Here is a 27933-nt window from a genome sequence, read left to right on the forward strand (position 1 = left end):
AATTATGTCATGTCTTAATATAATATTGTCTATGGTGTTTTGTCTTAGAAACACACTAAGGTGGGCTCAGCAGACTCTCAGGACATCCAGCTGTGCGGGATGGGTATCCAGGCAGAGCACTGTGTCATCGACATAACTGCAGAGGCGGCCGTCATGCTCAACCCCCACCGCAACGCTCGGTAAGGACACTTTTTAACGCCACGGTTGAGTGAGACCATCAGCTAACTAAGCTCTGGAGAAAAGGTGGAGATGAGGTCATTTGTCTTTGTAGCACTCTGGCAGTTGGAGGATTCTCACCATTTTTTACCATCACTGTATGTCCCTCGCATCCTTTAAATGATTTTTCTGTCACTGCTGTCTGTACTGGTTTTATAGGACATGTGTTAATGGTTCTCCAGTAACCAGCGCTCTGCAGCTTCACCATGGCGACCGAATCCTCTGGGGGAATAACCACTTCTTTAGGTAATTTCATATAGGCCTCCAATGATGAAATGCTTTTTGAAATATTTCTTTAAAAATGAATTCTTTCCTATTGTACAGAATATTTTTTCCTCTCACTGGCTCTATTCCTGTATCAGTTTAAATGATGTGTAGCCTGACACTGACACCCACTGTGTGCTTACACCATATCAAAATGATACTAAGAGCAAATTCACTTAGCTGGACTTCCTCCCTCCAGGATCAACCTGCCTAAGAGGCGATCCCGGTCAACTGAGGATGATGACGGTGAGAGTGGAATGATGAAGAACAGTGGTAGCAGTGAGCAGCTGGATGCCGACGGTGACTCAGCCAGCGAAGTCTCCAGTGAAGTCAGCTTCTCCTATGAGTTTGCTCAGACAGAGGTCATGATGAAGGCTTTAGGCAACAACGGTAAGAAGGCGTTCTGAAGTCTGTTGTAGACTGAAGGCTTCAATAGGTGAAATGTGTCTTTATCAGTCTGTTAATCTTCTGTCTCATCCTGTCAGATCCCATGCAGGCTGTCCTCCAGTCTCTTGAGAGGCAGCACGAAGAGGAGAAGCGCTCTGCTTTGGAGCGCCAGAGGCAAATGTACGAACAGGAGCTCCAGCAGCTCCGGCGTAAGCTGAATCCAGAGCGACTGTCGGGCCACGGTGGAGCATCATCGGCTGGCCAGCAGGTTCAGGGGCAGCAGCCTCAATACCGCAGCCTGGAGAGACTCAGCATGGGAGGGATGAGCCAATCAGCCAGTGCTCAGAGCAGACTGAGGCAATGGAATGAGGACAGGTGAGTAACTGTGTGCACATAATCACCAGAATTAAACTCTTTTTACTTCCTCTTATGAATTCATCTGGAGAAGTGTCCATATAAACTTCTCTCTCAAGCTTCAAATTCATGTGCTGCTCCTGACCTTACTGACACTCCCCTCTCTCCCTCTCCTCTGTGGTCTTCTACCACCTACTTGCCCCCTGTAGGGAGGCCGTGTTGGTGAGGAGTCTACGCAGGCTGAGGGAGCAGATAGTGAGGGCAAACCTCCTTGTTCAAGAGGCATGTTTCATCTCTGAGGAGCTGGAGCGACACACCGAATACAAAGTCACGCTGCAGATCCCATCAGATAATCTCAACGCAAATCGAAAGGTCTCGCACATTATCACACACAAGCACGCAAATATACACACTCTTTTCACAAAAGCCATTACCCATACTAACTTGTACCATTGCATGTGTGTGTGCATGTGTAGAGGGACGCTGTGCTCAGTGAACCAGCAATTCAGGTTCGACGTAGATGTCGAGGGAAGCAAATCTGGAGTTTGGAGAAGACCGAGAACCGTCTAGTGGACATGAGAGAGTTGTACCAGGAATGGCAGGAGTATCACCTCCATCACCAAGACAACCCTGTGAGTTACTAAAAACACAGCGCAGCAGTTTCACAATGACACTGCTGTGTGTCATTCATGATTAATGTTATCTCTGTCATTAATCATTAAAACTCCACTTGCGTCATGTGTGCCATGTGCAACTGTGGATATGTGGTGATGTCACATCTCCCAGTGAAAGCAGAGTAACAGTAACACAATTACATCTGGGTAAAGCAACATCATGTTGGTGTGTTTTAGGTAATGCCTATATGGATTGAAAGGGAGACGTGACAACGACTGAATTATTATTATGATGTTACATGACACGACTGTCTCTCTAACCTGTTCTCCTTTCTTAACTGTTCAGGTGTTGCGGTCATATTTCCGCCGAGCTGATCCGTTTTTTGACGAGCAAGAAAACCACAGTCTGATTGGTGTTGCCAATGTCTTCCTCTCCTGTCTCTTTTATGATGTCAAGCTACAGTATGCAATTCCCATCATCAACCAGAAGGGAGAGGTAGGGAGTCACAAAACTGTTGGGTTATTAAAAATTTGATTTATAGCCCTTTTTATCTATCTTTATCATTTATCTGTAACATTGACCTCTGGTGGACATTCCAGTTCACTGCCCGACAATAACTTCTTTTTTTTAAGGATTTAACTGAACTGAAAACGTAATTTTCAACCAAACTGTAATTGTGTACTTGGAGTTTATTCTGTTGTATTGAACTCATAGTAGAAGAGTAGTTTAAGTGAAAAGGTAGAAAGAAATCTCAGATATGTCTTTACAGAAAGACTCCATACAGTGTTTGGGGAGTTGTGGAAATAATTTCCTTCCACACACATTTCCCAGACACAGCTGGGGTTAAGGCTGTTTGTTTTGTTTTCCCTCTCCTCCATGTGGTTAGGTGGCTGGGCGTCTCCATGTGGAGGTGGTGAGGGTCGGTGGAGGCTTAGAGGACAACATGGCCGGAGGAGATGAATCTGACAACAACCAAGACACAGAGGTCCAAGATCGCAAACTGGTCTGCATGGTAAGACAGACGGGTCCCAGTCAGTCATGATTCAGTCAGTCATTAGAATTACTGCTGATGAGCACTTAGATAGATCACATAAATACTTCTCACAGATTAACTCAGAAGCTGTTGCACACACATACCCCATGTAATAACCGAGGTGCTGTAGCGGTGACCTGGATGTGTGTTCGTGTGTGTCCTGTGCAGATAAAGATCCTGCAGGCAACTGGTCTTCCCCAGTACCTGTCCAACTTCGTCTTCTGTCAGTACTCCTTCTGGGACCAGACTGAGCCCATCATCGTGGCTCCTGAGGTGGACCCATCTTCCTCATCCCCAAACACCAAGGACCCACACTGCATGGTGGTGTTCGACAGCTGCAAGGTGACCCCCCCCCCTGGAAGGAGCACATTTGTTTACATTTAACTTTTATTTAGTTTAGTCTGTAGGGGGGAAAAGTCATGTATCAGTCTTGATTGTTCTCTGGTGTGTCCTGTAGGAGCTGGCAGTGTCGGTAACAGAGGATTTCATTGAGTACCTTACCGAAGGGGCAGTAGCTATAGAGGTGTACGGGCATAGACAGGCTGATGCAGGCAGGAACCCGGCCCTCTGGGACCTCAGCATCATCCAGGCCAAGACACGCACGCTACGAGACAGGTACACCGAGTGCAGTCGCCCTGCACGTATGGAAAACTACACACAGTCATACAGTAACAACATCAAATACTCCAGTTCGACTCTATCAAGATGTGCTTTAACAAGACAAATCGGCTTCTATTATTTTAAGGAGTGAAATTGTTTTTCGATTCTGTTTAGAGTCAATAACCTAAAGCAACGAACAGTTCCACAAATCCTCGTTTGTTGTGCAGTGAGGGAGGCAGTTTTATCTTTCTCTTAAACTCATTGACCTCGGAAGTCATCAAATTTAGAGTCAGTGTCGGTTATTAAATATTTTTCATACATCACACAAATGTATTGAAATAAATCTCCCACAAATGTCGCCACATAAAAAAAACACATTGCATTCCCTCAAACAGCTGAATCAGCAAACACTGCAGGGTGGTTAGCCTCACCAGTGCCATTATGTCCAGAGTGTAGTTAAAAACATCAATATCAAAATCTGATTAGAGATGTTCCCAGCTGTTCCACATGACCGGACTGAATGGATTGTATTGGCCACATAAACCCTGATCAATGTCCTCTCCTTTCATTTATCCTAATGCGTTGCACTTTGCATGCCACCTGTCAAAAAATCACTGCGATATGAAATGTTTCACAATACTCAGCAAATGCCACAAAATAAAGTAAAAGTAGCTGACAGTGCAAAGAACTACACACATGGCCAGAGCGTTGGGTTAGAGAACATACAAAGCACATTTGTTGGGTTGAAATAGACATCTTAACGTTAGTATCTTGGTCAAAATCAGTGTCGGGATGTAGATTAAAGGTGCCGATTTACCCATGAAGAGTGCCCTGATGTGGTGCCTTGCAGGTGGAGCGAGGTAACGCGGCGTCTCGAGCTCTGGATTCAAATTCTGGAGATTAATGAGAGCGGGGAATTCGTCCCAGTGGAGGTCGTTCCCGCTCGAGATGTCAGAACTGGAGGAATTTTCCAGCTTCGGCAGGTAGGAATGTTTGCCACATTTGCAGTTCACATTGATTGATTGATTGATTGACTCCTTGTTAACTACATGGTGGAATTAGCAGCCTTGAAGTTGAAATATCACTTTCTTTAACCTTCCTCCCTTGTCCTCATTCCTCATCTCCAGGGTCAGTCTAGGCGAATCCAGGTGGACGTACGTTCGGTTCAGGACTCGGGCACCATGCCTCTGATTTCAGAGATCCTGCTCGCTGTGTCTGTGGGCTGTGTGGAGATCAAACCCACTTCTGCCAGTCAGGAAGGAGATGAGATGGACAGTTATCAGGTAGGGAGCAGTTTAATCCACTCACTGCCTATGCGTTGCTTTAGTTCACTAATAAACACATTGATTTCCTTGGCTCCATTATCGATTACAAGCACCTTGACCTCTCTAGGGTCATGTTAGTATTTGCATGTAATTGACAGACTCGTCTATTTTATAGGAGAGAGATCTGGAGCGTCTGCGGCGTCAGTGGCTGGCTGCTCTCACCAAAAGACAGGAATACCTGGACCAACACCTGCAGAGTCTGGTCAGCAAAGCAGGTAATACACACACACACACACACACAGACCGACATTGTGTTTACATGTACATGCACGGACTCACCATACCCTAATGTTTGGGTTTCGTGTGCACAGAGAAGACAGAGGATGATATGGAGAGGGAGGCCCAGCTGCTGGAGTGGCGCTTGACTCTGACAGAGGAAAGGAATGCTGTTATGGTGCCCTCTGCTGGCAGCGGCATCCCTGGAGCGCCTGCAGAATGGTATGGAACCACAGGATGTTTATTTCCTTGATTCGATTTCCAAATTCTTCCCTGTGATTGTCTGAATTTTAAAGCAGAACTTAAGTTGTCCTCAATGGAAAAACTTCAAAGAATTTCTGTGTGTGGGAGGAAATTGACACTGATAACAGCTGCAGATTCTTTGTACATCTTGAGTTTGTACAACAGACACAACTGTATTTTATGACTGTAAAATGAACAACCCATTCACTGCACTTAAATGAAGTATAAAGGAAATATTGTGTGCTTGTCCACAGGGTTCCTTTGCCTGGAATGGAGACTCACATTCCTGTTCTCTTCTTGAACCTCAGAGGTAAATCAGCTCTTTTATATGGCTGCAAAACCTCAAGAATGTAGACAGTCAAAGCTGGAGGAAGCTGCATTTGAAGTTGTATCGTTTCAGTAAATGAATCAAAAGTTTGAAGTTGCCTTTGTTGTGTTTTGTTGGCCCTGTAGCTGACGATCTGAGCTCAGTCCAAGACCAGTTTGAGGTTCCTGAGGCTGGAGGTTGGGATGCCATCTTGAGTGGAGAGGATGAGGATGACTTCTTTGACCTGCAAATTGTCAAACACTACGATGGAGAAGTGAGCCGACCGTCCCCCGACTAATAGCCAGTACAGACCGTGTTTAGTGAGCCAATAAACACCTTTTGTTTGTTGATCCCAGGTGAAGGCGGAGGCGTCTTGGGACTCCACGGTTCACGAGTGTCCCCAGCTCAGTCGTGGGGGGGCGTGGCCAGAGCAACGGGTGTACCTGACAATTCGCGTGGTGGTTCAGCTTAGCCACCCTGCCGACATGCAGCTGGTCTTAAGAAAAAGGATCTGTGTTAATGTAAACCCAGGGCGACAGGGTTTTGCCCAGAACCTACTGAGACGGATGTCAACCCGCAGCACCATACCTGGCTCCGGGGTCACCTTCGAGGTGGTCTCTAACATCCCTGGGGTAAGGCGGTCAGAAACTATTAGTGTCTTGCAGAAGACCTAATCAGGGATGGATGTGATGTTCTGATGTTTTGACTCATCAGGATGCCCCCGGCTCAGAGGACAGGGAGATGCTGGCCAGGCTCGCTGCCAACAGCCAATCGTCTGAAGACGAGGCCGCCATCGAGAAATACCTCCGTAGCGTCCTTAGCCTGGAGAACATTCTCACTCTGGACAGACTCAGACAGGTAGAGGTGGACACAGACTAGAGGATAGAAACGACTCACACAGAGAGACAGGCCTCCTGAAAATGCTGTTTTTTGTGGTTTGTGTTTTAACAGGAAGTAGCGGTGAAGGAGCAACTGGCCACTAGAGGGCGGAGCAGCAGGCGGAGTCTAAGTTCTCCTTCTGTCCACAGGGTAAGTGTCACACAGTGGTGCCATATGTGACAGAGCTGTGTGGAAACATGGTGACATAATGCAGCGCAAACAAGCCAACATACAGGTCAGAGCAGCAGAGGACTGGAGAGGCTTTACAGTTCAATGTTGCCTAAAATAAAGAATCTTGAGATTATTTTAGTTGTATGAAGTTAGTTGTATTTTAATTTTGATGTAAGATGATATTGCAAGATCTGTCTCTCTCTCTCTCTCTCTCTCTCTCTCTCTCTCTCTCTCTCTCTCTCTCTCTTTCTCTCTCTCTCTATTGCGCCCATCCTCAGCTATCTGGAAGCAGGCAGGATTTGTCCTCCACCTGTCTTGTGGAAGATAAGGTAACACATGTAGCTGGCATTGGTGACATAGAATTCACACTGATGATGATCCCGACCACTACCATGCGTTCTGGGTGTTTGATATTAGTTAATAGCGGTAAACAAAACATGGTGGATTCTAAACGGACGTCTTCTCTCCGTTCCTCTTGTCTTCCAGGGTCGATGGGAGAGCCAGCAGGACATCTTCATGCCGTCTCAGTTTTACCGCACCCTCCCCCGTCCGGCTTCGTCCCCTTCCACCTACTCTACCTCACCTTCTTCATCCTCCACTACATTTGCCGTCAGTCCCCCACAAAACCAGGACCCAGAGCAAGGTATATAACACCCCTCCCCCATCACCTTCTCCTCTCTTCTCTTCTCTTCTCTACTCTTCCTGGAAATATCCTTGCTCGTCTTCTTCATTTCAACTCACTTCATCCTTTTGCTGATATCAATCATACTTGCAGTTTAATTGAAGAGACTCTGCTCTTTTCTTTGCCTCACCTCTTTTGCATGTTTTCCCACACTTACCTAGACGGCCTCATCTCTGTCTTCGCATCATCTCCATTGGCATCAATTCCATCACTCTGAGCATTGCTCCTGTCTACAAGTTGATTCATAATCATTTCCTTCTAAGTTAGAATTCACCTCACTGTATCATTTCATATTTCTGTTCTTCTTGTGAACATAATTAATCAGTTTTGATTAATTTGTGTCTTACAATCCTGCAATTAGTTATGATTAATCACATCGTAATGGATGGAGCAATCATCTGTGTGGCCAGCTACTGTCGTCTTCTGTCAGCCTGTCACTGTGTTGGGTTTTGCTGTGTTTCCTGGACTCGCTTTCAACTTCTCTTTCACACCTCCTCTGCCTCCCACACCTTTTCTTTCTCGGCTTCCTCTTGTCTCTGCCACTTCCTCCCCCCCGCCCCCCCACAGGTCGTTCAGGACTTGCTGCCTCTTATCTTTCAGTTAAAGCGCTGGTCCCTCAGATGCCCAAACTGCTCAAGTCTCTGTTTCCAGTTCGAGATGACAAGAAGGACCTGAGACCTTCGCCTCTCAACCAGCAGGTCAGAACCCATCTCCTCCTCGTTCAGACTCTCGTCAGCCTCATTTATTTATTTATTAGAGTTGTGTTTAATCCTTCCATGCACATCTTTCTTGATGTTTTCCCTTAATCGCAGGACAGAGGTGTGTGTGTGTGTGTGTGTATGTGTACATACCGTTTGTATTCTCCTGCGTGACCTTGTTTGTTGTTATCCAGCAGCATGTGCCTCGTATCGTGACATCATCAGGAGGGGACGACAACAAAGTCAAGACGGAGATGGTGAGAATCCCTCCACCCATCATGTACTGTCGATCTGTCACTTTTGTTCCTGATTGATCCAAAGGTTGCGACCTGTTCCTGACTGGTTGTGTCTCCTTACGGGGGAAGCCTTGCTCATGTTGTTTGTTGTTTACCTTGTCTGCATGCTCTTTTCTATCCCTCTGTTTCCGTGGCAATCGCTGGCATCCCCGTAGGTTGCTACGGTCCGGCCCCCGAACAAAGACAGGCGGACAGAGTTTCCAGATGCCCCTCCTCTTCCTGTGCATGACCCGCATGACATCACACCCCTCAGCCCCCTCAGCCAGTCGTCGAGCGGCTACTTCTCCAGTAGCGTTTCTACGGTTACCCTGTCTGAAGTTCTCCACCCATCCTCCTCCTCCTCCTCCCTCCTGGCCGCTGAGACCACGTTACCCACAATTCCCCACCAGCAGGGCGCTGACAGGAACAATGTTGTGACCTCTCCCCCTCAGTGCGACGCCAGGGTGGCCGTCGTCGCCCCGCTCACCTCCTACAGCGCCACCAATCACAACAACGTTACAGCCGAAAGCTCCTCCGAGCAGGGGCTTAACTCGGGAGGAGGCGGTGAAAACTTTGAGCGGCTGGAGATCTTTGTGGAGGGCGACGAGCACGGTAGCCATGACGACGTGCTGCCCGACTGGCTCACGGAAGGAGCGCACGTTACAGTTGGAAGCAATAAGGCCGGGACCGTTCGCTACGTGGGACTCACACAGTTTGCTGAGGGAGTGTGGGTGGGGGTGGAGCTGGACACACCTGTAGGTAGGTGGATCCTTTGAAGCGTGTGGATGTGTGTGTAAGCGAGTGAGTGTTCAAAAAATCAACAACAAAAAGGGAACACAAGATTGAGTATTATTGCTTTAAAAACAAACATTATTCTCATGAAATATAATGAAGCCCCCACATCCTCACGCTTTACGTTCTCCTTACAGGTAAAAACGACGGTTCTGTCGGAGGTCATCGCTACTTCCACTGTAAACCAGGTTACGGCGTGCTCGTTCGTCCGGACCGGCTGTTCCGCCGCGATCAGGCCGCTCCCGCACACGTCCCCATCCTGCGGGGAGACGCGATCGTCGTCCGCCGAGGGGAGAACCGCAAGTCCTGGAGCAGTTGACGAGGAAACTGGAGCTGAACGGGAGAGATCCGCTCCCCCTTGTAGTCCTGCCTCCTCCTCCTCCTCCTCCTTGTCTTCTTCTTGTCATCCCAGCTATGCAACGGGCTCAACGTGTCAGAACCAACACACTGCCGACTCTCCTGTAGTTGGAAACCACACTCAGTACTTCTAATGAGAGTTTATGGAAGGGGATAGGTTTATTTATGATAGAGGGAAAGACTTGAGAATTATTGCAAGTTAAAAGTAAATGGAAGACTATGCAGAGTATAAGAAGAGTCCATTGGAGTATTTATAGTAAATCCAGTCAGTGGGAAGGGCTGCTGTGAATCGCTGGAAAACGGTTTGGACTTTCGTATCGGCGTATTTGGGAGCATAGGAGCATCGAGGGTGTGGATTGGACGCTGCAGTCTGGATGATACGCCTGAGATCTCCTGCCTGAGCTCACATGCAGGGATGCAAACTCATCACGTTAGTCATATACGTATATATATATTTTTAAAAGTCACATCTGTAACTTGGATCATCACAGTAAGGAAGTAGAAGATTTTGTGTCTGAAACCTTTCTCTTCCTTTCCATCACATAATCAATAATTCACAGATCGTTATGATTTGTTGTTCTTGTTATTGTTGGTCACTATTTCTGCAGTTTTGGGAAACAATTAAGAGGGAAAACATTTTTTTTTTCATGTTTGCATCTGAAATAGACTTTACACCTCTCAGCAGTCCTCTGATGTTTGACATGACGGCAGGCGTTGCATCCCTGCATACCTGCAATCCTGTTTAGGAAAAAGCCTCTGAGACGCTCAGTTATTCCTGGGACGCCCTCCTCTCTGTCCAGTGTCCCACAATCCCTTGCTCGTGCTGCCACTCCCCCCTGAACTCCTCGTCTGGTCTGTAGACTGACCGGTCGCTTGTGTGACCCTCTCTCTCTCCTCCTGGACTGTTTTTTTGTGTTTGAAGATGGATCCTCCCAGAATGTGCCTTCATCACGGCTTGGTTTGCATCGTTTTCTGTGTGTTTAAAGTCCTTTTGTTGTTTTTGAGAAAGCCTTTGTGCCAAGTTTGAGGTGATCTCAGGGACTGCAGAGGGGAAAAGACAAGGGTGTGTGTGTGTGTGTGTGTGTGTGTGTGTGTGTGTGTGTGTGTGTGTGTGTGTGTGTGTGTGTGTGTGTGTGTGTGTGTGTGTGATTTGAGTTCATGTTGTCTCAGTCATAATGGTGAGGATTTGTGTTTTAGAGAAGGAGAAGTGGCGGTTGGACAAAGCCACTGTGGGAGAGAGCTGTTTGTGCTGGGACGACAGCTTTAAAAGTCGATTTTGCACTGGAAACTTTCAGCAAATGGCCCTTAATAAGACATCTGTGTGGTCATGACGACGGAGACGCAATTTAGAGAGATTACACGGACCACCCGTGGGAACCTAAGGAGGATGATGATGGTCTTTAACCCCTTGAAGTCTAAATTCATTTTAAGTCCTTTTTAACATTTAATTAGCCTTTTTTTGCAACTTACAAGTTACATGTAAGAATATTTTTCTGCTAAATTTTCTACTGAGAAAATTCTGCCAAGAATGGATCCTTGATTCTTGTTGACATTTTGGTAATCTTAAAAAATCTATTTGAATGAAAAAATGAAAATAGTCTATAGTATATTTAAATTAAATAGAATGATGATTTTCAAAAAATCTAGAAAATATAGGTCTCACAAAATTGAATATTTCTGGAAAATATCTTTCTAGAATTTTTTGTTGAGTTTGTTTAAAAGTTTTGCAGAATTTCACAATGTTTGGTTTTGTTGCACTGCAGCATGAAAGACAAATTCAATGGAAAATAAATGATTCTAGACTCCAGAGGGTTAAACACACTGCAGCCAGTTCAGTGTGTGAATGTGTAACTGCAAAAGCCACTTACTTTGGTTTTGCATTGTTGGCTTGTAGGTAAAGGCAGGTGTCGGTGTGTTAAGTGTGTGTGTGTGTGTTGAGGAAAAGAACTGAGGCAAATGTGGCAAGTGGGCGAGCAGGTGGGACGTGTTGGGGGAGAGAGATACGAACATTCCTGGTCTGCGTGTGAAATACAGGATAGCGTGGCATAAGTTAGGGGTCGTTTATTGGAGCGTCACATTCCAGAGGAGAGACGGGGGCGGGGCGTCTCACCAAGTGAGCCGTCGGCACGAGCTCGTCACTGTGCAAAAGTTACTAAGTTACTGTTCCAACACGGTTTGGGATGCTTCAATTCTTTTCAATGGTGCTTAATAATGCCAGAGTACTGACAACCGAGGGTGAATTCATATCCTGATGATGCTAGTTGACGTGTGTTAATGTCATCCAGGTCCTCGAGCTCTGTTTCTATAGTGACATTCACTTTATCCTCGTACACCAGAAATCGATGAAGATTTCTGCCGCATATTAATGGATGTTATATCTGCAATAGCCCAGATTCAATTCATTCTGTTCCTTTTTTTCTTTTCTTTTTTATCAGACGTCTTCCTAATTTCACCGCGGTTCATTTTACGATTTTTTTTATATTTAAAAATGTTTCTACACACACATGCCTTTATTGCATGAAAATAGATGAAGCCTTTTGTTTTGAAATTTTAATTAATGTTGCACAAATGATTCTCTGAAAATCGCTGCTATTAGCATTGTAAGATTTCCTGTAAGTGATTGAAGTTGAAGTTGATCCATTGATTAATCGTGATGATTGATTGATTGATTGTAGAACAGACAGCACGGTTTGTTCTAATCCCTCAGAGGCGCCGAGGGGAGAGAAGACGTCGAAGACACTAAGCGCTTTGATTCAGTGGCCAATATATATAGTTTATAGAAACTAAACTCTTTCAATTGTGGCACTTTGCCCTCTGAGCCGGGAGGCAGAGGGGAGTAAAGGTGGGGACGTCTGTAGGTGAAGGCGGGGGGAGGAATCATCACGGATCATTGATGTTTTGAAGTTGTCAGACAGCATCAGAATACTTGAAAATGTGGGATATGGGCGTACAGTAACAGTTGTATGGAAATGTGACTGATGGGAGACGCTCTGCTGAACATTCAATCGGCAATCGGAGGAAACCAGGAACGTTTCATATCCTACTTTTCTTTAAGGTTGAAATTTGGATCAATGAGGCAATATCAGCATAGTTGTAGTTGTTGCTGTGTGTATTTATTATGTGGTGTCAATGTGGCCCCAGAGCCCAGGACCCCGGTGTCCCCCTGAGTGAGCGGTTGGGTGGTTGTTGGTTGGTTGTTGGTTGCCGTAGGTGGTGTATTGGTTGGTTGTAAAGTGGTTGGTTGGATTATTATTTTTTTTTGTTAAAGTGCATTGGTTATTCTTTAAACTGTGGTTCGTGATGGTTATGTGGTAACAGAAGGAAGAGAGCTAAGTTTGTTTTTTGTGTGCGTCATGTTGGGAGTGTGTGTGAGTGTGTGGGTTGGACTTGGCCTTCATTCATTTGGGTCCAGGCCTCTTTTCCAGGACGGGAGAAACCCAGTAGCTCCATCCTGCATCCTGCTGCCCTGTGATTGGATCTCAGTCGTTGGGTCGTTGGAGACCAACAGCACCTTTATAATCAACGTGTCCCGGCTGTGTGAGCTGCGTTTGCTCCAACCATCCAATCACAGGGCAGCTCTGATGGCGGCTACATGCTTCCGGGCTGTCCACGGTCTGTGCTCCTCCCTCTCATTGGATTATTGTTAAATTGGATAATGAACTTCACAGCCTGTTTTACTGACTCAGTTCCGTGTCCCGTGGACTTTCCCGTCCTGGTCTCTGGTCTGGACAGTGTCAAAGCTTTGAGATCACTTCAGGCTTCTAAATGTTTCTTTCTGTTGTTGTGCCTCAGAAACCATGTTGCCGTGTTGTTCTCTTCCATACATATCATGTATCATATCACGGTCGTATCATATCAGCAGTGCGTCACGTCATTTTTGCACAAAAGCCTCCAGAGATTTCCTCTCTGGAACAGGAATTCAGTGTTCCAAGAATTTCAAGTGGATTTTTCTTTTTCTTTTTCTGGTATCAGTCATTTCTAAGAATTTTGAATTGCTTGTTTCCCCAAACAGCACAGATCTAAAAAAAAAAAATGTTTTCAAGTCATTACCATGCCGCCTTCATTATGTGTCAAGAGACTCAAAAAAGTGTTGTCGTGGTGATTAGCAGTGACTGGAATCGGTGTCAGTTAGATGTTAGAGAAAAAAAGAAGCTTTTCACTGAGGAACTGTGCAAAGACTTAACTTAACTTGGTCTTAGATAATATCAGAGCCATCAGTGTTAATATGCGCACTGAATAATCCATCAACACAGTTTAGTTATATATCTATTTGATTGATTTTGTGTCCATATTGACATGTAAAACTGTTTGGGTTTGTTTTGTTGTCGTCAGTGTTTCTGGTTTGGACTCATTTTCTAACTGTGGGATCTCTGATGTGGAGCGAAACGTCTTCTGTCTCGACCCTTGAGCCGGACGGGGGGTCAAACACACTGAACGCTGAAGAGTCTGAATCTGTCGGAACTCCCGGTAAAAGAATTTTGGGGGAACTCTTCAGTTCTGTTGACAGGAAACAAAGTGTGCTACTGCCTTTAACCGCAGGTTGGTGTCGCCCCCTGGTGGCTGTCGTTAAAGCTCATGGAGAAATGGCCCTGAGTACACACACGGGACGTATTTTATAAAACATTAAAATAACAAACCCGCCATCGGCAGTCACTGTAGCTGTTGGACAGTCAATCAGTCCTTTCCTGCCTTGCTAGTGAGCACTCACCTATTTACTACCTCTGTCCCTCGCTAGTGTGTGTGTGTGTCTCTCGACCCAGAGGCCTTCTCGCCAACAAGGCTTCTTCTTGCTGCGTCACTGCTACACACTCTCTTTCTCTAGCTAACTACACATAAACAGAAGCAATACACGGATGTCAGGAGACGCCACAGACCCTCTGGCAGGTCCACCGCGCACTTTGCCGTCGTTACTCTTTATCCTTTGCGTATCGTAAAGGCAGTTGGCGTGTGTTTGCCATCACCTGCCATCTCCCAAGTATCCATAGGAGATCCTGAGCGGACTTTCACAGGGCTTGGTGCTCGCTCGTCAGGGGGTTTCAACAGAACCGCGCTGCTCTTGCAAAAAAAAAAAAAAAGGCTCCAGAAATCCCCGCAGTCACATTAAACTTCTATTTTTATTTATGATTTTAAAGCATCCTGGTTTATTCCGACTCCCTGCCTCATCCCGGACAGCAGTATTAGGCCGCGATCATCCTCACTAATCGTTATCAATCATGTTTGTTGCTACTGTTGATTCTGTGGAGTGGGTTTGTCTTTTCAGTGTCTTGTGTGTGTGTGAATGCAACGTTGGCGTGGTTGATCTGTGTGTGCGTGCTTATGTGTGTGTGTGTGTGTATACGTGCATATTAAGACTTCTAAAAGAAAATCTGAGCACAAGTTTGGGTTTTGATTAATTTAATTGTTTTATGTAATTATATGCTGCAATCCAAAGAATAAACGTGTATTATAATACATTTATAATTTTCATTTTTTATCATCTGAACAATAATCTGGTAAATAAAAGATTAAATATTAAGATTTGTTTGTATTTATTTTGCCAAACTAGACTGAAGTAAGTGCAGACTATATAACAGCAAAACAACAACTCAACACACACACACTGGTCTCTGATTTGTTTTTATTCCCTTGTAAATAGAACAATCGATAAAACACCTTCAAAATAACATAAGGTTTATCCAACAGATGAAAAAAAAGTAACAAAATGCATATGTAGATTGTCTACATAGCGTTTACAGTCTATTGTCCAAAAAAGGCACTAAATCGTGAAATAGAGGAAATATTAATCATTTCAAACTGATACAACACGTGTCCTGCTGAGGTTTGATAGTTTTTAAATCTCAAAGGAAATTAAGAGTTTAATACCAAAATGAAATGAAATGTCAGAGTTATTGATTTTACACCACTGAACCAAATGTTCCTAAGCGACAGAAACATTTGGCCAATTTCCCCACATTGATTGTGAAAACAACATTTTGGAATAGAACTCTTCATGTTATACTGCATTTCATTTATTCACTATATCAGATATGGTAGAAGACGAATGACATTCAGTTCTGACGCTTTACTGACTGGATCACACAGTGAATCTGGTTTGCAGAGGAGCAGGACTGAAGGCAGAAACCTCTACTGCACTGAACCCATGCTGCCTTCAAGTTCTGTGGGAAATATCGACGCCATGTCAACAGCTGATTGTATAAATGTCCTTTTTTCTTTTCTTTTTTAAGGGTATTAGTGAATGTAAATCTCATATGGATTTATTACACTTTGATTCATGGAATTGTTTCCTGTTAAGTGTTTTTGGTTTTTCATTTACAAACTTTTTTACAATGTCTTTTCACCTTTTGGTCTACATCAGGTACAGAAAAGCTTTACCTGCACATCAGTTGGCACCGTCTGAGCTCATTTCATGAGAAGACTTTGAAGGCAGCAGCACATGATTTAAAAATCACGAGTAAATCTCAGAACAGCTTGTCGATGCATTAAAATGAATCCAGTGACTCCCTTCTGAAAAGCTTCTGCTTAGCAGATTAAAACAAAGTTGAACTAACGCTCACTAGGAGAGTTTTCTACTGACTGGAAGCGGCACACTGGACGAGCCACGCCTCAGAGTTTTAGAAACTCTTAGGGCACAACAACAGCTTAGCTGTCACACAATTAAAAAGAGTCCACCACAAAAACTTAATTCTTTGAGGCATTTAGTATGAAACCAAACCTAAAGAACCACCAGCAAGAGGGAGACACCATCAGCTGTACTCCTTTACATTTAGGGAGGAAATCATCTGAGGTCATTTTGGGGGCAAATATCTGCCCACCATAGAATCCATCCTGATCATTTAATAATATCTGTGACCATTAACATCATGTTTGTCCCAGAGAACAGCGCCTCCATGAGGGAGAGAGAAATGCATTGGAGCAGCTGTTTAGGTATAGTATGAATGTATCTGTGTGTGTGTGTATGTAGCTTATAGCTGAGAGAAAGTAAACTGAGGTATTTATGTTGAGTTTTTAACTCTGAACTGTCTTTGACAGTAAACACAGGTTTTATTAAACTGTCCGCAGCCTGTAAAGCACCAGAGGCTTCATCTGTAACCGTTGCTTACAGACAAATGGGACTTCAAACTGGCATATGTCACTTAAGCAAACCTTGGGAATAATAAAACAAATTTACGTGAGAATGTGAGCCCCCAGGGCAGGAACTTTCATCTAGGCTGATGGACATTGACACTGTGGGTGTGGAGGTTTGTTCTGTCATTAATAACTGCTCTCACAGTGATGCCAGTGTCAACACTTCTGTGAAACCTGTCATCATTCACTGCCGTCCATAGGTGTTGCCAGATCCAAAATGTGCATAGGCGTGGATGAAAGTATCTGTACTGGTGCGCAAAGTCTCACATAAACTCCCATAAATCCCACTGTTTGCGTAGAAAAGTGGCATAACGTGTGTTTCAAGGCTGCTTTGTGCAAACGCAAGGGTTATACATGAGCCCCCTGGTGAGTGGAGGCCATTACAGAATGAGCAGTAGTATTGGATACAGTGGAAGCCATTGCAGAAGTCCATGTCCGTGCATTTATCCTGACAGTACACTGCAGAAAACACTAAGGCACTTAACCTCAACCTAAAACCACGCTGGCCTCAAACTACAGGTGCAGCTCAATAAATTAGAATCTTCCCCATGATTGTGTCGCCGACTGAATCAGACTGAGAGACAATTAAAGGCTCAGGAAACCTCAGCAGGTAATTTAAGTTAATGAGCTGATTAGAGTGTGACACTAAGTCTACAATATGAACTTTTTCACAATATTACAATTTTCTGAGATACTGAACTTGGGGTTTTCATGAGCTGTAAGTCATAATCATCACAATTCAAATAAAAGGTTTGAAATATTTAACTATGTGTGTAATGAATCGATAAAATATGAGAGTTCCACTTTTTGAATTGAATTACTGAAATAAATGAACTTTTCCACGATATTCTAATCTATTGAGCTGTACAACATGACTTTCAGATATATGGAGGCTGCATTTACACTTTGCATTAAAATGTGATCCGTATCCATACAGGTTATCCAGGTAAGAAAGAGGGTGTGGTCATGTGAGGTGGACGCACCTCTGTCACCTCACCTCACCTGATGCAGGACACATTACAGTCGAAAGGCAAATAAGCTCAAACTGTCAGCCTGTGTGTGTGTGTGTGTGTGTGTCATGTTATTACTCAAACATATTATTTTGAACTATAAGATGCAGATCACGCTTTAATGGGCGGTGTAGAGGAGCCTCAGGTGAAAGCCGGTGTTCAGCAGGGTTCAAACGTTTTGATCCCAAACTGAGCTGCAGTCTGTGATTCTTGATAAAGGAGTGAATGAATCAACTGCAGGCTTAAATGATTCTATATAAAGATGTAAGAAGCGTTTCTGTTTCAGCCAAATAACTATCAAGACTGTGCAAAGTGTGTTCTGTTCTGTGGAACTGGACCTTGAATGGGGCGGAGGAGCAGTGTGAGCAGTAGAAATGCAGTTGGACTCCTGCAGCGGCCATATTGGGACAAACACTTCTGAGGTTGATCTGTTTTCTGCTGTGGTGGAAGAACGTTTGCTCTGTAAATGTGAACTTGTATCATCTCTTCCTCCTCCTCCTCCTCCTGCTGATGTGGTCTATCATCGCTCACTCATTCAGGCCAATAACAAATCCATATAGGATGAGAGGGGGAGGGGGAGGGGGGGACGGGGAGGGACGCCGAAGCACCACGAAGCACCACGGTACAGATTCAATAAAGTGTCGTTAAAAGTCAAAATACAACCAAGGCAAAGCGATGGCGGCGTGCGTTTACAACACAACGGCCCGCCAAAGCCGACACAAAGACACACCCGGAGAGGGAAGTGATGCATTTTTTTTTTTTTTGCTTCCTATAATTTTTGACACATCTGATGCGTCTATGATTATCTCCATTCATCACCATCACACACTCAAGAAAAAAAAAATATACAAAACTTAATACTTTGGCTAAAGCTTCACAACAATCTCTCTCACTCTCTGTTGAAGCTCATATTGTCTACAGTGGATATAATGTAAATAGGGTGGAGGTCAGGGTCTATACTGCACCTATACACCCTCACAGCTTATAAAGTATACTGTATTTAATGATATATACTGTATGTACTCCTGTATGTAGGTTTTTTCACTGTACACTATTCGCTTTGCTACCTACTGGTTTTCATTACACTACAGGTTCCATCCCAGACGACAGATATGGATGAGGGATTTTAGATCGATCGCTGAACAGACGATCGCCCACTAAGTGAGAATCCACTTTGGAAACTTTCAATTACACTGCGATTAAGGCAGTGATTAGATTTGTATTCAATCCTCGTGTGACTTACTTGCGATCTTAATATTGCTGATTAAGCTCGTTCTGCTGCTCGCTCACAGATTTTAAAAATGTAACACAATCTGCTGCGATGATATACGATGCATTTGTTTTTTTTTTTAGAATTAATCAATTGAAGTGGATTTTAAAATGAGCTTGACTTTGATGTTCCTGTATTAATCAATCAGGCTGATCGGTTGTGTTGTGATCAGTGAACTATATGGATTCTGGTTTCAAACGGTTCATGCGTCATCCTGTCAGTCAATCTGCTGGGAAGCAACGCTACAAATACACTTTCGCCTTATCTCGTTATTATGATAGTGGACTAATGCCTATGGAGAGTAGCAGAGCAGGTTGGTGGTTGGAGGTAGGGTTAGGAGGTCAGGAGGTATCTCAGGGTCCGAGTTTACGCCACATTTGGTCTTTTTTGACATTTTTCTCTATTACATTCCTATAAAATCTGCTTGCATATCAACACACCTCCTCCTCCCTTCAGTCGTCCTCCAGCGTTTCTGTCTTGATGTCATTTCCCAGGCTGCACGCCGCCCCGTCCGCCTGACTGATCGGCACCTTCGCCGTGGCCGCAGCAGCCGTCTGATCCTGGGACTCTGACAGCATACTCGTGGGTTCGTCCTGCAGGGAAGGGGAGGGCGGAGACCAGGATGCACCGGTCAACCTGGCGCCTTCTACCTGGGGGCCGGGCCCCGACGCCACAAGCGAGCGGGCGATCAGAGAGCTTCCCCTCTGCCCCAAACCACCTCTACCCAGGACGGAGAGCCAGCTGGGCAGCAGAGTGGGAACCTGGGAGAGAAGAGGAGAGGAGAGGAGAGCTTGTTTACAGCAAAGAAACAAAGGAGAATATCAAGAAACTACTCCAAACTGGAGGATATTGTGAGCTTGTACCTGAGTCGGAGACGACAGGTCGGCCCGACTGAAACCAAACATCCTGGCTGTAGCCCTCTTGTCAAATAATGAGACGTCGCAACTCTGTGACACACAACAGGATAGCAGATTATACTACCTGATATAGAAGAAGAAAAAGAAGTACAAAGTGGTGCCTGCTCTACTTTAATGACTAAACTGTGTGTTTATACATTTACAGGGTCCAAGCAGGAAAGCGTGAAATGTTGGTGCAGATCTGGATGTTTTGCTGTTACTTCACACTATGTATGTAGGAAATCGCCTCGCCAGGAATTGAACCTCTGACCTCTGACCTTTTGTGTTACGTTTACCTGCTCGGGGAAGTCGGTGCTGTCCACCTCGTCGCTGTTGGATTGACCTCCTGGACTCTGGACCTCGATGCCATGGCTCTCCAAGATGGCTGCTTCTTCAAAAATACAAACCTCACCATAACATATCACACTCGAGAACACAAACCTCACAAACAACAACACACAGGCAGAGAGGCAGACATTACCTATGTTAGCGCGCCTCTTGATGTCTTTGCGGCGGTTGGCGAACCAGTTGTAGACCTTCAGGGATGTGACTCTCTCCAGATCAGACAGCTTCTTCCCTGTCACATACAGCACGTGTCATTTTAACAGCTGGTCGACATGTGATGTAGTAACATGTTTATATTTCAGTTTTTTATCACTCAGTCCTAATTTCTTTCCTACCTGGTTTCTGGATGACGGCGTTGCAGGCGTTGGCGATCTCCTCCCTCTTGGCTTCATCTGGATACTGATTATCACTGAAGTAACTGTACACACACACACACACACACACACACACACACACACACACACACACACACACACACACACACACACACACACACACACACACACACACACACACACACACACACACACACACACACACACACACACACACACACACACACACATAAAAATACACAGTTCCTTCACAGTTCAAGCTTGATATATTTTCCACCTCCTCACCTCTCCATAACAGCCAGACACTCCTTCCTCCAGGTGAATCTGCTCCCTCGCCGCAGACGGAAGCTGCCGGGGGATGAGGCGAATGGTGCTGGAGCTTGGGGCCAGTCCATCATGTCGTCCAGGGCCAGCGGGGCCGCTCGCATGGCCAGGGTGGCACCTGAAGTCACAGCCACCAGCCGGCGTCAACAACAAAGACCGTTTATACTTCATTTGTTACTCAGTATTACGCCGCCGTGTTGTTTCGGCTGAGCTAAAAGTGTGTGTTCCTGTTATGCTGCGGTGCTTTTCTCAGTAGGACATGTGGTGGTGGTCGTCATGGCGTTTACCGGGGCTGCTCTTTTCCAGCTGGTACCAGCGGAAGAAGGCTCTCTTCTTCTGCTCGCTGAGGTCCGACCCCTGCTGGAGGAGCCAGTGTGAGATCCGACTCTGACTGATCCCTGCAGGAGGACAGACAGGACGAAGATGGAATCTGTTCATCTGTTCGTTGGACAAATTTGGAGCCAACCCAAGTTTCTCTGAGTACACTGCCGTATATGAATTACACAATATCTTATATTAACCCAAAAACAGACAGCTGTGCTGCACATAAAGGTTGGTGACCTGTAAACTAAGCGGTGACATGATGAGGTCACTTTAATCGCACATGAAGTGACACTGAATATGACATCATATTCATGTCATCACGTATGCTCCTTTATGTTTGCTTATTTATCATCATTTACCCATGCTTAGTTATACATGATTGTCAGAGGGGAATTGAAAACAACTGCCATGACATCACTCACCTGTTACCTGAGCGACAACCGCCTGAGAGATTCGCCTGTTTGCCAGGAAGGACTTGATCTCCTCTTTGATCACAGCGCTGTCCCTCCTACACACACACACACACACACACACACACACACACACACACACACACACACACACACACACACACACACACACACACACACACACACACACACACACACACACACACACACACACACACACACACACACACACACACACACACACACACACACACACAGACTATTTAACTGCAGGAGCTAAAGTTGTTGAAGGCTAATTGTGTCTTCATCGAATAAGCCTTCTCCCGAGATATGTTGCCATGGCTACAATGCCAACGCCAGCGTCGATGAGGAGAGGGATCCAGGGATCACGCCAGATCCTGGACAATTGAATCCAGCTAAGTCATTAATCCATGCAGCGGGAGCAGGACCCCCAGGCTCTGTGGTGCAGCTGCTGACACAAAGGGCCGACGTTCACCTTTTGCAGCAAATCTAAAGTCTGATTGAGGAATGGCTGCTGATTTACCTGCTGGGATTTGAACCCATTCAATATTGGTGAAAATCTGGATCCAGGAACAGAGCTCCTGATTCAATTCTGAAACTTTTCCATGAGTTGTTGTTGAATACCACATCTCCACGGCTGTATAATGACTAATGAGTGAATAATAAGTATAAGGATGCAAAACAATAAGTTGAAGAGCTCATGTAACTTCTCTGGACAAGCTGCTTCATTGTTTGGTACTTCATTTGCCAACAGCTACAGAGCTTGAAATAATGTTGGAATGAACAAAGGCTGTTGTGAAAAAGGTAGATTCTGTTTCTACGGCAACCTTTTCATTGTATAATTGTTGGCAGATTCCCAGGTGTTGTTAAAATGATGTTTGCGAGACATTATGATGACTGGAGTGAGCCGTCGCCAGCTTGCTCTAGTCTATCACAATCAGTACTCACATTCAAATAAGGGAATGGAAAGCCTCATGTCTCCTAGCAACCATCATTCACTCGACTCAAAGGATAAGATATCAAGGAAAAAAAGAATACAATACTGAATAGTTTTCCCTTATCATCAGGTTCTAGCTTGACTTATGAAGATAAAGATCATTATCAAAGTTTTTCCAAAATATTTGGATATTTCAGAGTTTTACAAAACACTTTTGTGATTTTCATGACCGTAGAAACCCTGAAATGTGACATAGACACCCTGAGTTAAGCCTGTCAGGAAGCACTAATAGGTTGAGCACCACCTTTACTCAAGCACCATCACATTTCAGATCTTAGCAGTCCATACATGCAAAGTCTGAGATGAGATGAAAGTTAAACAGTAAATCAAAGCAAATTAATTCAGTTGACACTTTGGTTAACTGATCTGGCATTGTTCCTTCCAGAGCAATCAATACTGTTCTCTCAGCTTGTCTTTGTATTTCAACACAGCTCTAAATATAGACGAGTGAGATCTTGTCTTACCTCATCAACTCCTCGACCTTATCGTCGATGTCTATGTCTTCTTCGCTGGTCTCAAACCCGTAGCTTGGCCCTGTCACACTGCCACTGACGATGCCGAGAGGAAACCGGGGAGGTGACAGCTTCCCATTGGTGACGGCGACTAGACCGTTCTGAGCCACTGCTGCCATGGCAACAGCGGGTGCCGGTAGCGAAATGGGTGGGGAGGTGGTGTCAAAATTGTTGTTGGGTGACGGCGAGTGTTGGCGGTCGGGGAAGTTCGTCTGAGTGGCAATGGAAGTCGTGGAGGAAGAGGCGGCGACTGCGCTGGAAGAAGAGGGCGGCAGGTAGGAGGATTTATGGGTGAGCTTGTGTCCATGTTGCCTGTCCAGGTGGTCCAGGGTATCCAGTGCGTGCAGGAGCTCGGCTTGGGTGATTCCTGTCTTTCTTAGCCTCTGGAGAAGGTCTATCTGCTCGATGGTGAAACGAGGCTCCTCACACTGCTGGAACATCCTGGAGGAGGGAGGACACCACAGGGACATCAGGTCTATACAACAACAAAATCTGTACAGTTAGAACCGTCCAGCTGTCTGTGAACATGGAATACGAAGAAGCGAGTTTAAAGTGGATTATCTCTCTGTTACACGCTCCAGTTTTCCGTGATTCCGCTTCCCTGGAATTCGATGCAAAATGAGTTGCTAAGACTACAGCAATAAAGAAAAGTGTATTATTATCTGTGCTTAAAAATCAAGCTTTTGTAAACATTGCCATACCAATGGGTCTAGTTAAACGTGTTCCTCTAAACTAGCGTAACGCTAGATAATGATTAGGATGTGGATAATGTGTCAGAAATTTGAATGCCAAGTGTAAACTGCTGGCCAGCCTTCAGTTCTCGTGCTGATTGGCTCCTCCCTCCATTCCTTTGCTGACGACATGCAAATCTTCCCCTCCTTCCTGTCAGTAGACTGTACAGCCTTGGCAGGAATGTGAGCGTGCCATCAAAGACTGAGTTCCTTCTCATCCCAGCCAATACTTGCAGTCAACCACCAATCAGCATCTAGCTCGAGATATCTTAAGTCAATCTCACAAAGTCTGCCAGGAACTTGGGTGTCACCATTGATAACCGGCTAACCTTCAAAGAACACATTGCTTCAGTCTCTTAGTCATGCAGATTTGTCCCGTACGACATCCAACTCCTTTTCTTGTATCATATACTATTAATTGTTAAAAGTCTGCTGGTCTTTCACAAATTGCTGCAGCAGTCACTGAACTAATCTGAGCGAGAGACAGGCAGCAAGACAGTAAGAGGAACGCAGGATGAGGTCACACGCCTGTCTCGACACTTTGTTTCTACTGCAGAACAGAAAAACAAGACACAGCAGAGAATCAGTCAGCCGGCATGTCAACACTTACAATAGATAGACAGAAAGGAGGGTGTGAGGGTGTGTGTGTGTGTGTTTGTATCTTGGGCAAATGCCAAGAAAAATTTACATCTGAGGCAGCCAAGCTTCATGCTCACCCCTCTGCTGCAGAGGATGAGTCATGCATCATGCAAACAGCAGATCCAGTATGTATATCTAGTTTGACCGGGTATTCATTTCGGAAAAACAATGTTTGATTCGATGATTTCACTTCCTACTACAGTCTTTGTCGTACTAGTGGCAGCTATGAGGATGTTTTCACTCCATTATAATACATTAACTGCATCACAAATAATGACTTATGCACAGCTGCCATACAAAAGCAAACTTCTATAGAATCAGGAACTCGTCATCTGCTTTCAATCTTTATGTAATCTTCCTGGGCCTGCTTTTCCTCTTTCATTTGAGTCTCGTGGCTCCAAATGTCTTCCATTTTAAAAGCGAGGGAGGCCACTTGCGTTCTGGGAAATTTTCCTTGGACATCATGGTTTAGTGCTGCTCTGGCATGCACCGCGACCTTATAGAGAACCAAGTCAGGTGTGTGTTTTTCCAAATCAGGGACCATCAAAGGGACCAGATGCATCATTTCACCGCAGAACTGGATTTGTTTTTGCTAAACAATGAACCTTACAGTTCCCACATTTCCTCAGTCACTGACCACGGGGACTTGGTACATTTCATTTCACTTCAATTAATTATGCAAAACCTATAGAAACAGTCTCAAATGTTTCATCATGTGGTATATTAAGAATCACTTTATGCATAATTAAGCCATGAAAAAAATATGTGGGCCATTTAAAAGGCTGCAACTGAAATGCCATCATGAGAGATGTATTCAGTAATGCATTTCATATTTCACCAGATGCAAGCTGGAATGCTGGAATGGATTTTATCATCAATCCAAACAGCATGTAAAGCTGCAGCCTTAAAAAGGGGCAGTCAGAGAGGATCGGCTGAACATATATCAGCACTCTTAAGCAGCCTGTCGGGGTCTTGAACTGAAGCCCAGTCCACCTACACTGGCTGACAAAACTCAAGCCAGAACCATTCACTTTGGTACTGGAAATATAGAGAGAGAGAGAGAGCGAGAGCCAGAGCGAGAGCGAGAGAGAGAGAGAGAGAGAAGCAAATGCATCCAGTGCGAGTACTTTCACATGCACACAGAAAACAGGGTTAGTGAGAGTAACCTGAGGCCTGTACTACACGGTGTGATTAAGGGGTTAGGTCACGATGACAAGCTGCCTCACTTCTGGTCGCACTGTCGCCACGGTAACTTAAGCTCCAAAGGCCAGCCTGGGTACTGAGCTGCATATGTTTGAGTTTAGTTGGACTGAAATATAAAGCACTGCCGACGACCAATCAACTCCTTTGGAAAATAGATTCACCGTTCCTGCAGGATCCCGTTGATGCGTTGTTAGGGGGTCTCTCTGTAGTACACACACCAACGCACGCACACATGTAAATATTTCAAATACTGGAGGGAGTACTGGCTCTCATTAAGGCCTTTCTGAGCGCATTGAATAAGAAGGTTAACGCATGAACTTACACATTTATACGATTCTCTGTCAGCATTCCTCTCTGACATTATTTGCAGCTGTGGTGTTGCTCTCTGAAGTCATTATAACTTTATATTCTTCATATGCCTCTAATTTAACCGTTTACTTCTCTGACCCGTTTTACAAAGACGTGCACTTTTAAAAAATCTGTTCAGGGTTTACATGGCCAGATTACCAGATGAGTCCTGCACAAATCTACACGTGTTAACCACATTTCTCACAGACCCTTAAACTGGTTACGGAAATTATGTTTCCAGTTTTCAAGACATCTAAGATAAGATAAGATAAGATAGCTTTATTATCCTGAGGGAAATTGTTGATACCAGGTTACAGCCTGTAGTGGCACGTCGTTACCCTCTACAGCATTCAGTACATTTGTCACGTTTTAGGATGAACCTGACAAAAACTCCCACACACGCAACTAGATAAAATTATGTTTGAAAGTGCAGTCAAAAAACTGTTGCTTCCAATGTTGCTTTCAACAGCGTCAGACTGTACAGCCACATAAAGAAACAATGGTGATGTCATCTAACAAAGTCATGTCCTTCAACTAACAATAGTGATGTCATCGAACTAACAAAGTCATGTCCTTCAACTAACAATAGTGATGTCATCGAACTAACAAAGTCATGTTCTTCAACTAACAAAGTGATATCATCCAATAACAGTTACACATGTGATGTCATCCAAACTCTCAAGTGACATCAGCAAGACATATCTATTTTTTTGTTGTTCACTGTACACGATGTACACAGGGCTTTGACAGTACTGTAACTTTATAGGAGACCATGGATACAGACTCCATAGCTACCACGGTATTAGGGTCAGAATAGCACAATGATATCTTTAGATTTTTCCATCATAACTGAATGACTGGACTGAGAGTGAGGTGACACGACCCTGAGACAGAGACGGTGTATGTGTAACCGTTTACCCACAGACGGAGCATGTCAGGTCAGATGGATTAGAAGTCAAATAGTGCTCAACTCACTCAGATCACTGCACACACACACACACACACACACACACACACACACACACACACAAGAACATGTTAACTATTGACACATTTGCACCAGGATAGTCAGATAACTAGATTAAATGAGGCCAACACAGTGGTTTGTGTTTTAAGCCCACAAACAAACACTGAACCAGGGTTGTTGCTCTGTCACCGATCTTGACCTATGACCTCTAAGTAGAGGCAAAAAGTGAAGACTTTCACCAAAGCATCACTCGCTGACCAGGATGCAGTAGAAGAGACTCCAACTAACAACAAACAAACAAACAAACAAACAACAACACTACTTTCTAACATTAAATCTACTTTCTCCATACAACTCAAGCAGAAGCCCGTTCATAAAATGGACATTTAAACGTCCCCCTGTGTGTAGAACAATATGTGATGGAAGGCGTTTGAAGAACTTCCATGGCTTACCAAAGGGAAGTCTCCATTCAACACACCTACACACACTTAATTACACGTTTGTCTCTGTACTGGTTCACCTGTGATCACGATCCTCCACTAAAGTACACGGACCATAGCGGAAAACAAGCCAAGGACACTTAAAGGAAAAGTTGATATTTCTTAGAATTTAGTGTTTATTGGTGATCAACACACATTCCGAATTGAAGGCTGCTTCTGGATCGTCCATATGCGCAATCGAATTAAGAGTGAAATCGGTGTGTGTGAGCCCGGTGAGTCCACAAGAACAGCGCTGTCAACAAATCCAAAGGAATCTCCACTTTCTCTCCATGCAGCGAAGGGAAACGTGTCCGGCTAACAGGAAGGATTTACGGCTGCAGTTTGGAGCTGCAGCGGGGCGTCTCTTACCTTGCTGCGGCAGTCAGAGAGCCTCCGCCGGGCTTTGTTTTACTGTAGCTCCGCTGTGTGAAGGCGCAGAGACACCCGGGCACAGACAGATTCCCCAAAATGTCTTCTGTGATTGTAATTGGGTTTCATCGCTCCGTCAGACAGATTCGCCTTTTGTCCGACAGACAGGCGCCATGTTGACTAAATAACGGAAAGCACGACGGGAGCTGTAGTC

The 27933-nt window shown here is 44.8% G+C and overlaps 2 protein-coding genes and 1 long non-coding RNA gene across 8 annotated transcripts in view; 2 read left to right on the plus strand and 1 right to left on the minus strand.

Annotated features, from left to right (window-relative positions):
* The window catches only part of kif13ba (kinesin family member 13Ba), a 32833-nt gene extending 22683 nt beyond the window's left edge, over positions 1–10150 (plus strand). For 3 of the 4 annotated variants that reach the window (XM_076155415.1, XM_076155414.1, XM_076155416.1), the window contains exons 15-39: positions 49–179; positions 376–462; positions 680–870; positions 966–1242; positions 1431–1593; positions 1698–1853; positions 2182–2331; positions 2723–2848; positions 3038–3211; positions 3327–3484; positions 4320–4452; positions 4597–4752; positions 4910–5009; positions 5106–5232; positions 5508–5563; positions 5707–5834; positions 5917–6192; positions 6275–6418; positions 6512–6589; positions 6889–6939; positions 7097–7253; positions 7893–7990; positions 8185–8247; positions 8442–9024; positions 9195–10150. In XM_076155415.1, the coding sequence (XP_076011530.1) occupies positions 49–179; positions 376–462; positions 680–870; positions 966–1242; positions 1431–1593; positions 1698–1853; positions 2182–2331; positions 2723–2848; positions 3038–3211; positions 3327–3484; positions 4320–4452; positions 4597–4752; positions 4910–5009; positions 5106–5232; positions 5508–5563; positions 5707–5834; positions 5917–6192; positions 6275–6418; positions 6512–6589; positions 6889–6939; positions 7097–7253; positions 7893–7990; positions 8185–8247; positions 8442–9024; positions 9195–9376 (3945 nt within the window). In that variant the 3' untranslated portion in view covers positions 9377–10150. The remainder of the gene's footprint in view (positions 1–48; positions 180–375; positions 463–679; positions 871–965; positions 1243–1430; positions 1594–1697; positions 1854–2181; positions 2332–2722; positions 2849–3037; positions 3212–3326; positions 3485–4319; positions 4453–4596; positions 4753–4909; positions 5010–5105; positions 5233–5507; positions 5564–5706; positions 5835–5916; positions 6193–6274; positions 6419–6511; positions 6590–6888; positions 6940–7096; positions 7254–7892; positions 7991–8184; positions 8248–8441; positions 9025–9194) is intronic. The other variant, XM_076155417.1, reaches the window with a different exon arrangement.
* Positions 10151–10250: 100 nt separating this feature from the next.
* Positions 10251–14464, plus strand: LOC143004498 (uncharacterized). The gene is made up of 2 exons (XR_012963971.1): positions 10251–10505; positions 10570–14464. It is a non-coding gene; the product is annotated as an uncharacterized LOC143004498 (long non-coding RNA).
* A 2166-nt stretch (positions 14465–16630) lies between these two features.
* On the minus strand, positions 16631–27888 carry LOC143004657 (homeobox-containing protein 1-like). 3 transcript variants are annotated; one of them, XM_076155743.1, is made up of 10 exons: positions 27720–27888; positions 22936–23424; positions 21466–21551; positions 21007–21117; positions 20681–20837; positions 20396–20478; positions 20197–20292; positions 20012–20100; positions 19683–19766; positions 16631–19580 (listed from the first exon to the last, which is right to left on the minus strand). In XM_076155743.1, the coding sequence occupies exons 2-10, from the start codon at positions 23421–23423 to the stop codon at positions 19272–19274; spliced, it is 1503 nt and encodes a 500-aa protein (XP_076011858.1). In that variant the 5' UTR covers position 23424; positions 27720–27888; the 3' UTR covers positions 16631–19271. The 3 variants fall into 3 exon arrangements, with proteins under 3 accessions (XP_076011858.1, XP_076011857.1, XP_076011856.1); XM_076155742.1 differs by having other exon boundaries at positions 20012–20103; XM_076155741.1 differs by having other exon boundaries at positions 20012–20106.
* Positions 27889–27933: the final 45 nt, after the last annotated feature.

This window comes from Genypterus blacodes, unplaced genomic scaffold (genome assembly GCF_046128005.1).
Source record: "Genypterus blacodes isolate CSIRO-AG114 ecotype Tasmania unplaced genomic scaffold, CSIRO-AGI_Gbla_v1 ptg000067l_1, whole genome shotgun sequence".
NCBI classification, from domain to species: Eukaryota; Metazoa; Chordata; class Actinopteri; order Ophidiiformes; family Ophidiidae; genus Genypterus; species Genypterus blacodes.

Excerpts from the sequence above, each read along its gene's own strand:
- LOC143004657 (XM_076155741.1), bottom strand. The coding sequence starts at position 23,423 with ATGTTCCAGCAGTGTGAGGAGCCTCGTTTCACCATCGAGCAGATAGAC. Across the intron at positions 20,479-20,680 it reads TGTCTGGCTGTTATGGAGAG|TTACTTCAGTGATAATCAGT; the intron begins GTGAGGAGGTGG and ends GTGTGTGTACAG. Across the intron at positions 20,293-20,395 it reads CGCCGTCATCCAGAAACCAG|GGAAGAAGCTGTCTGATCTG; the intron begins GTAGGAAAGAAA and ends TGTATGTGACAG.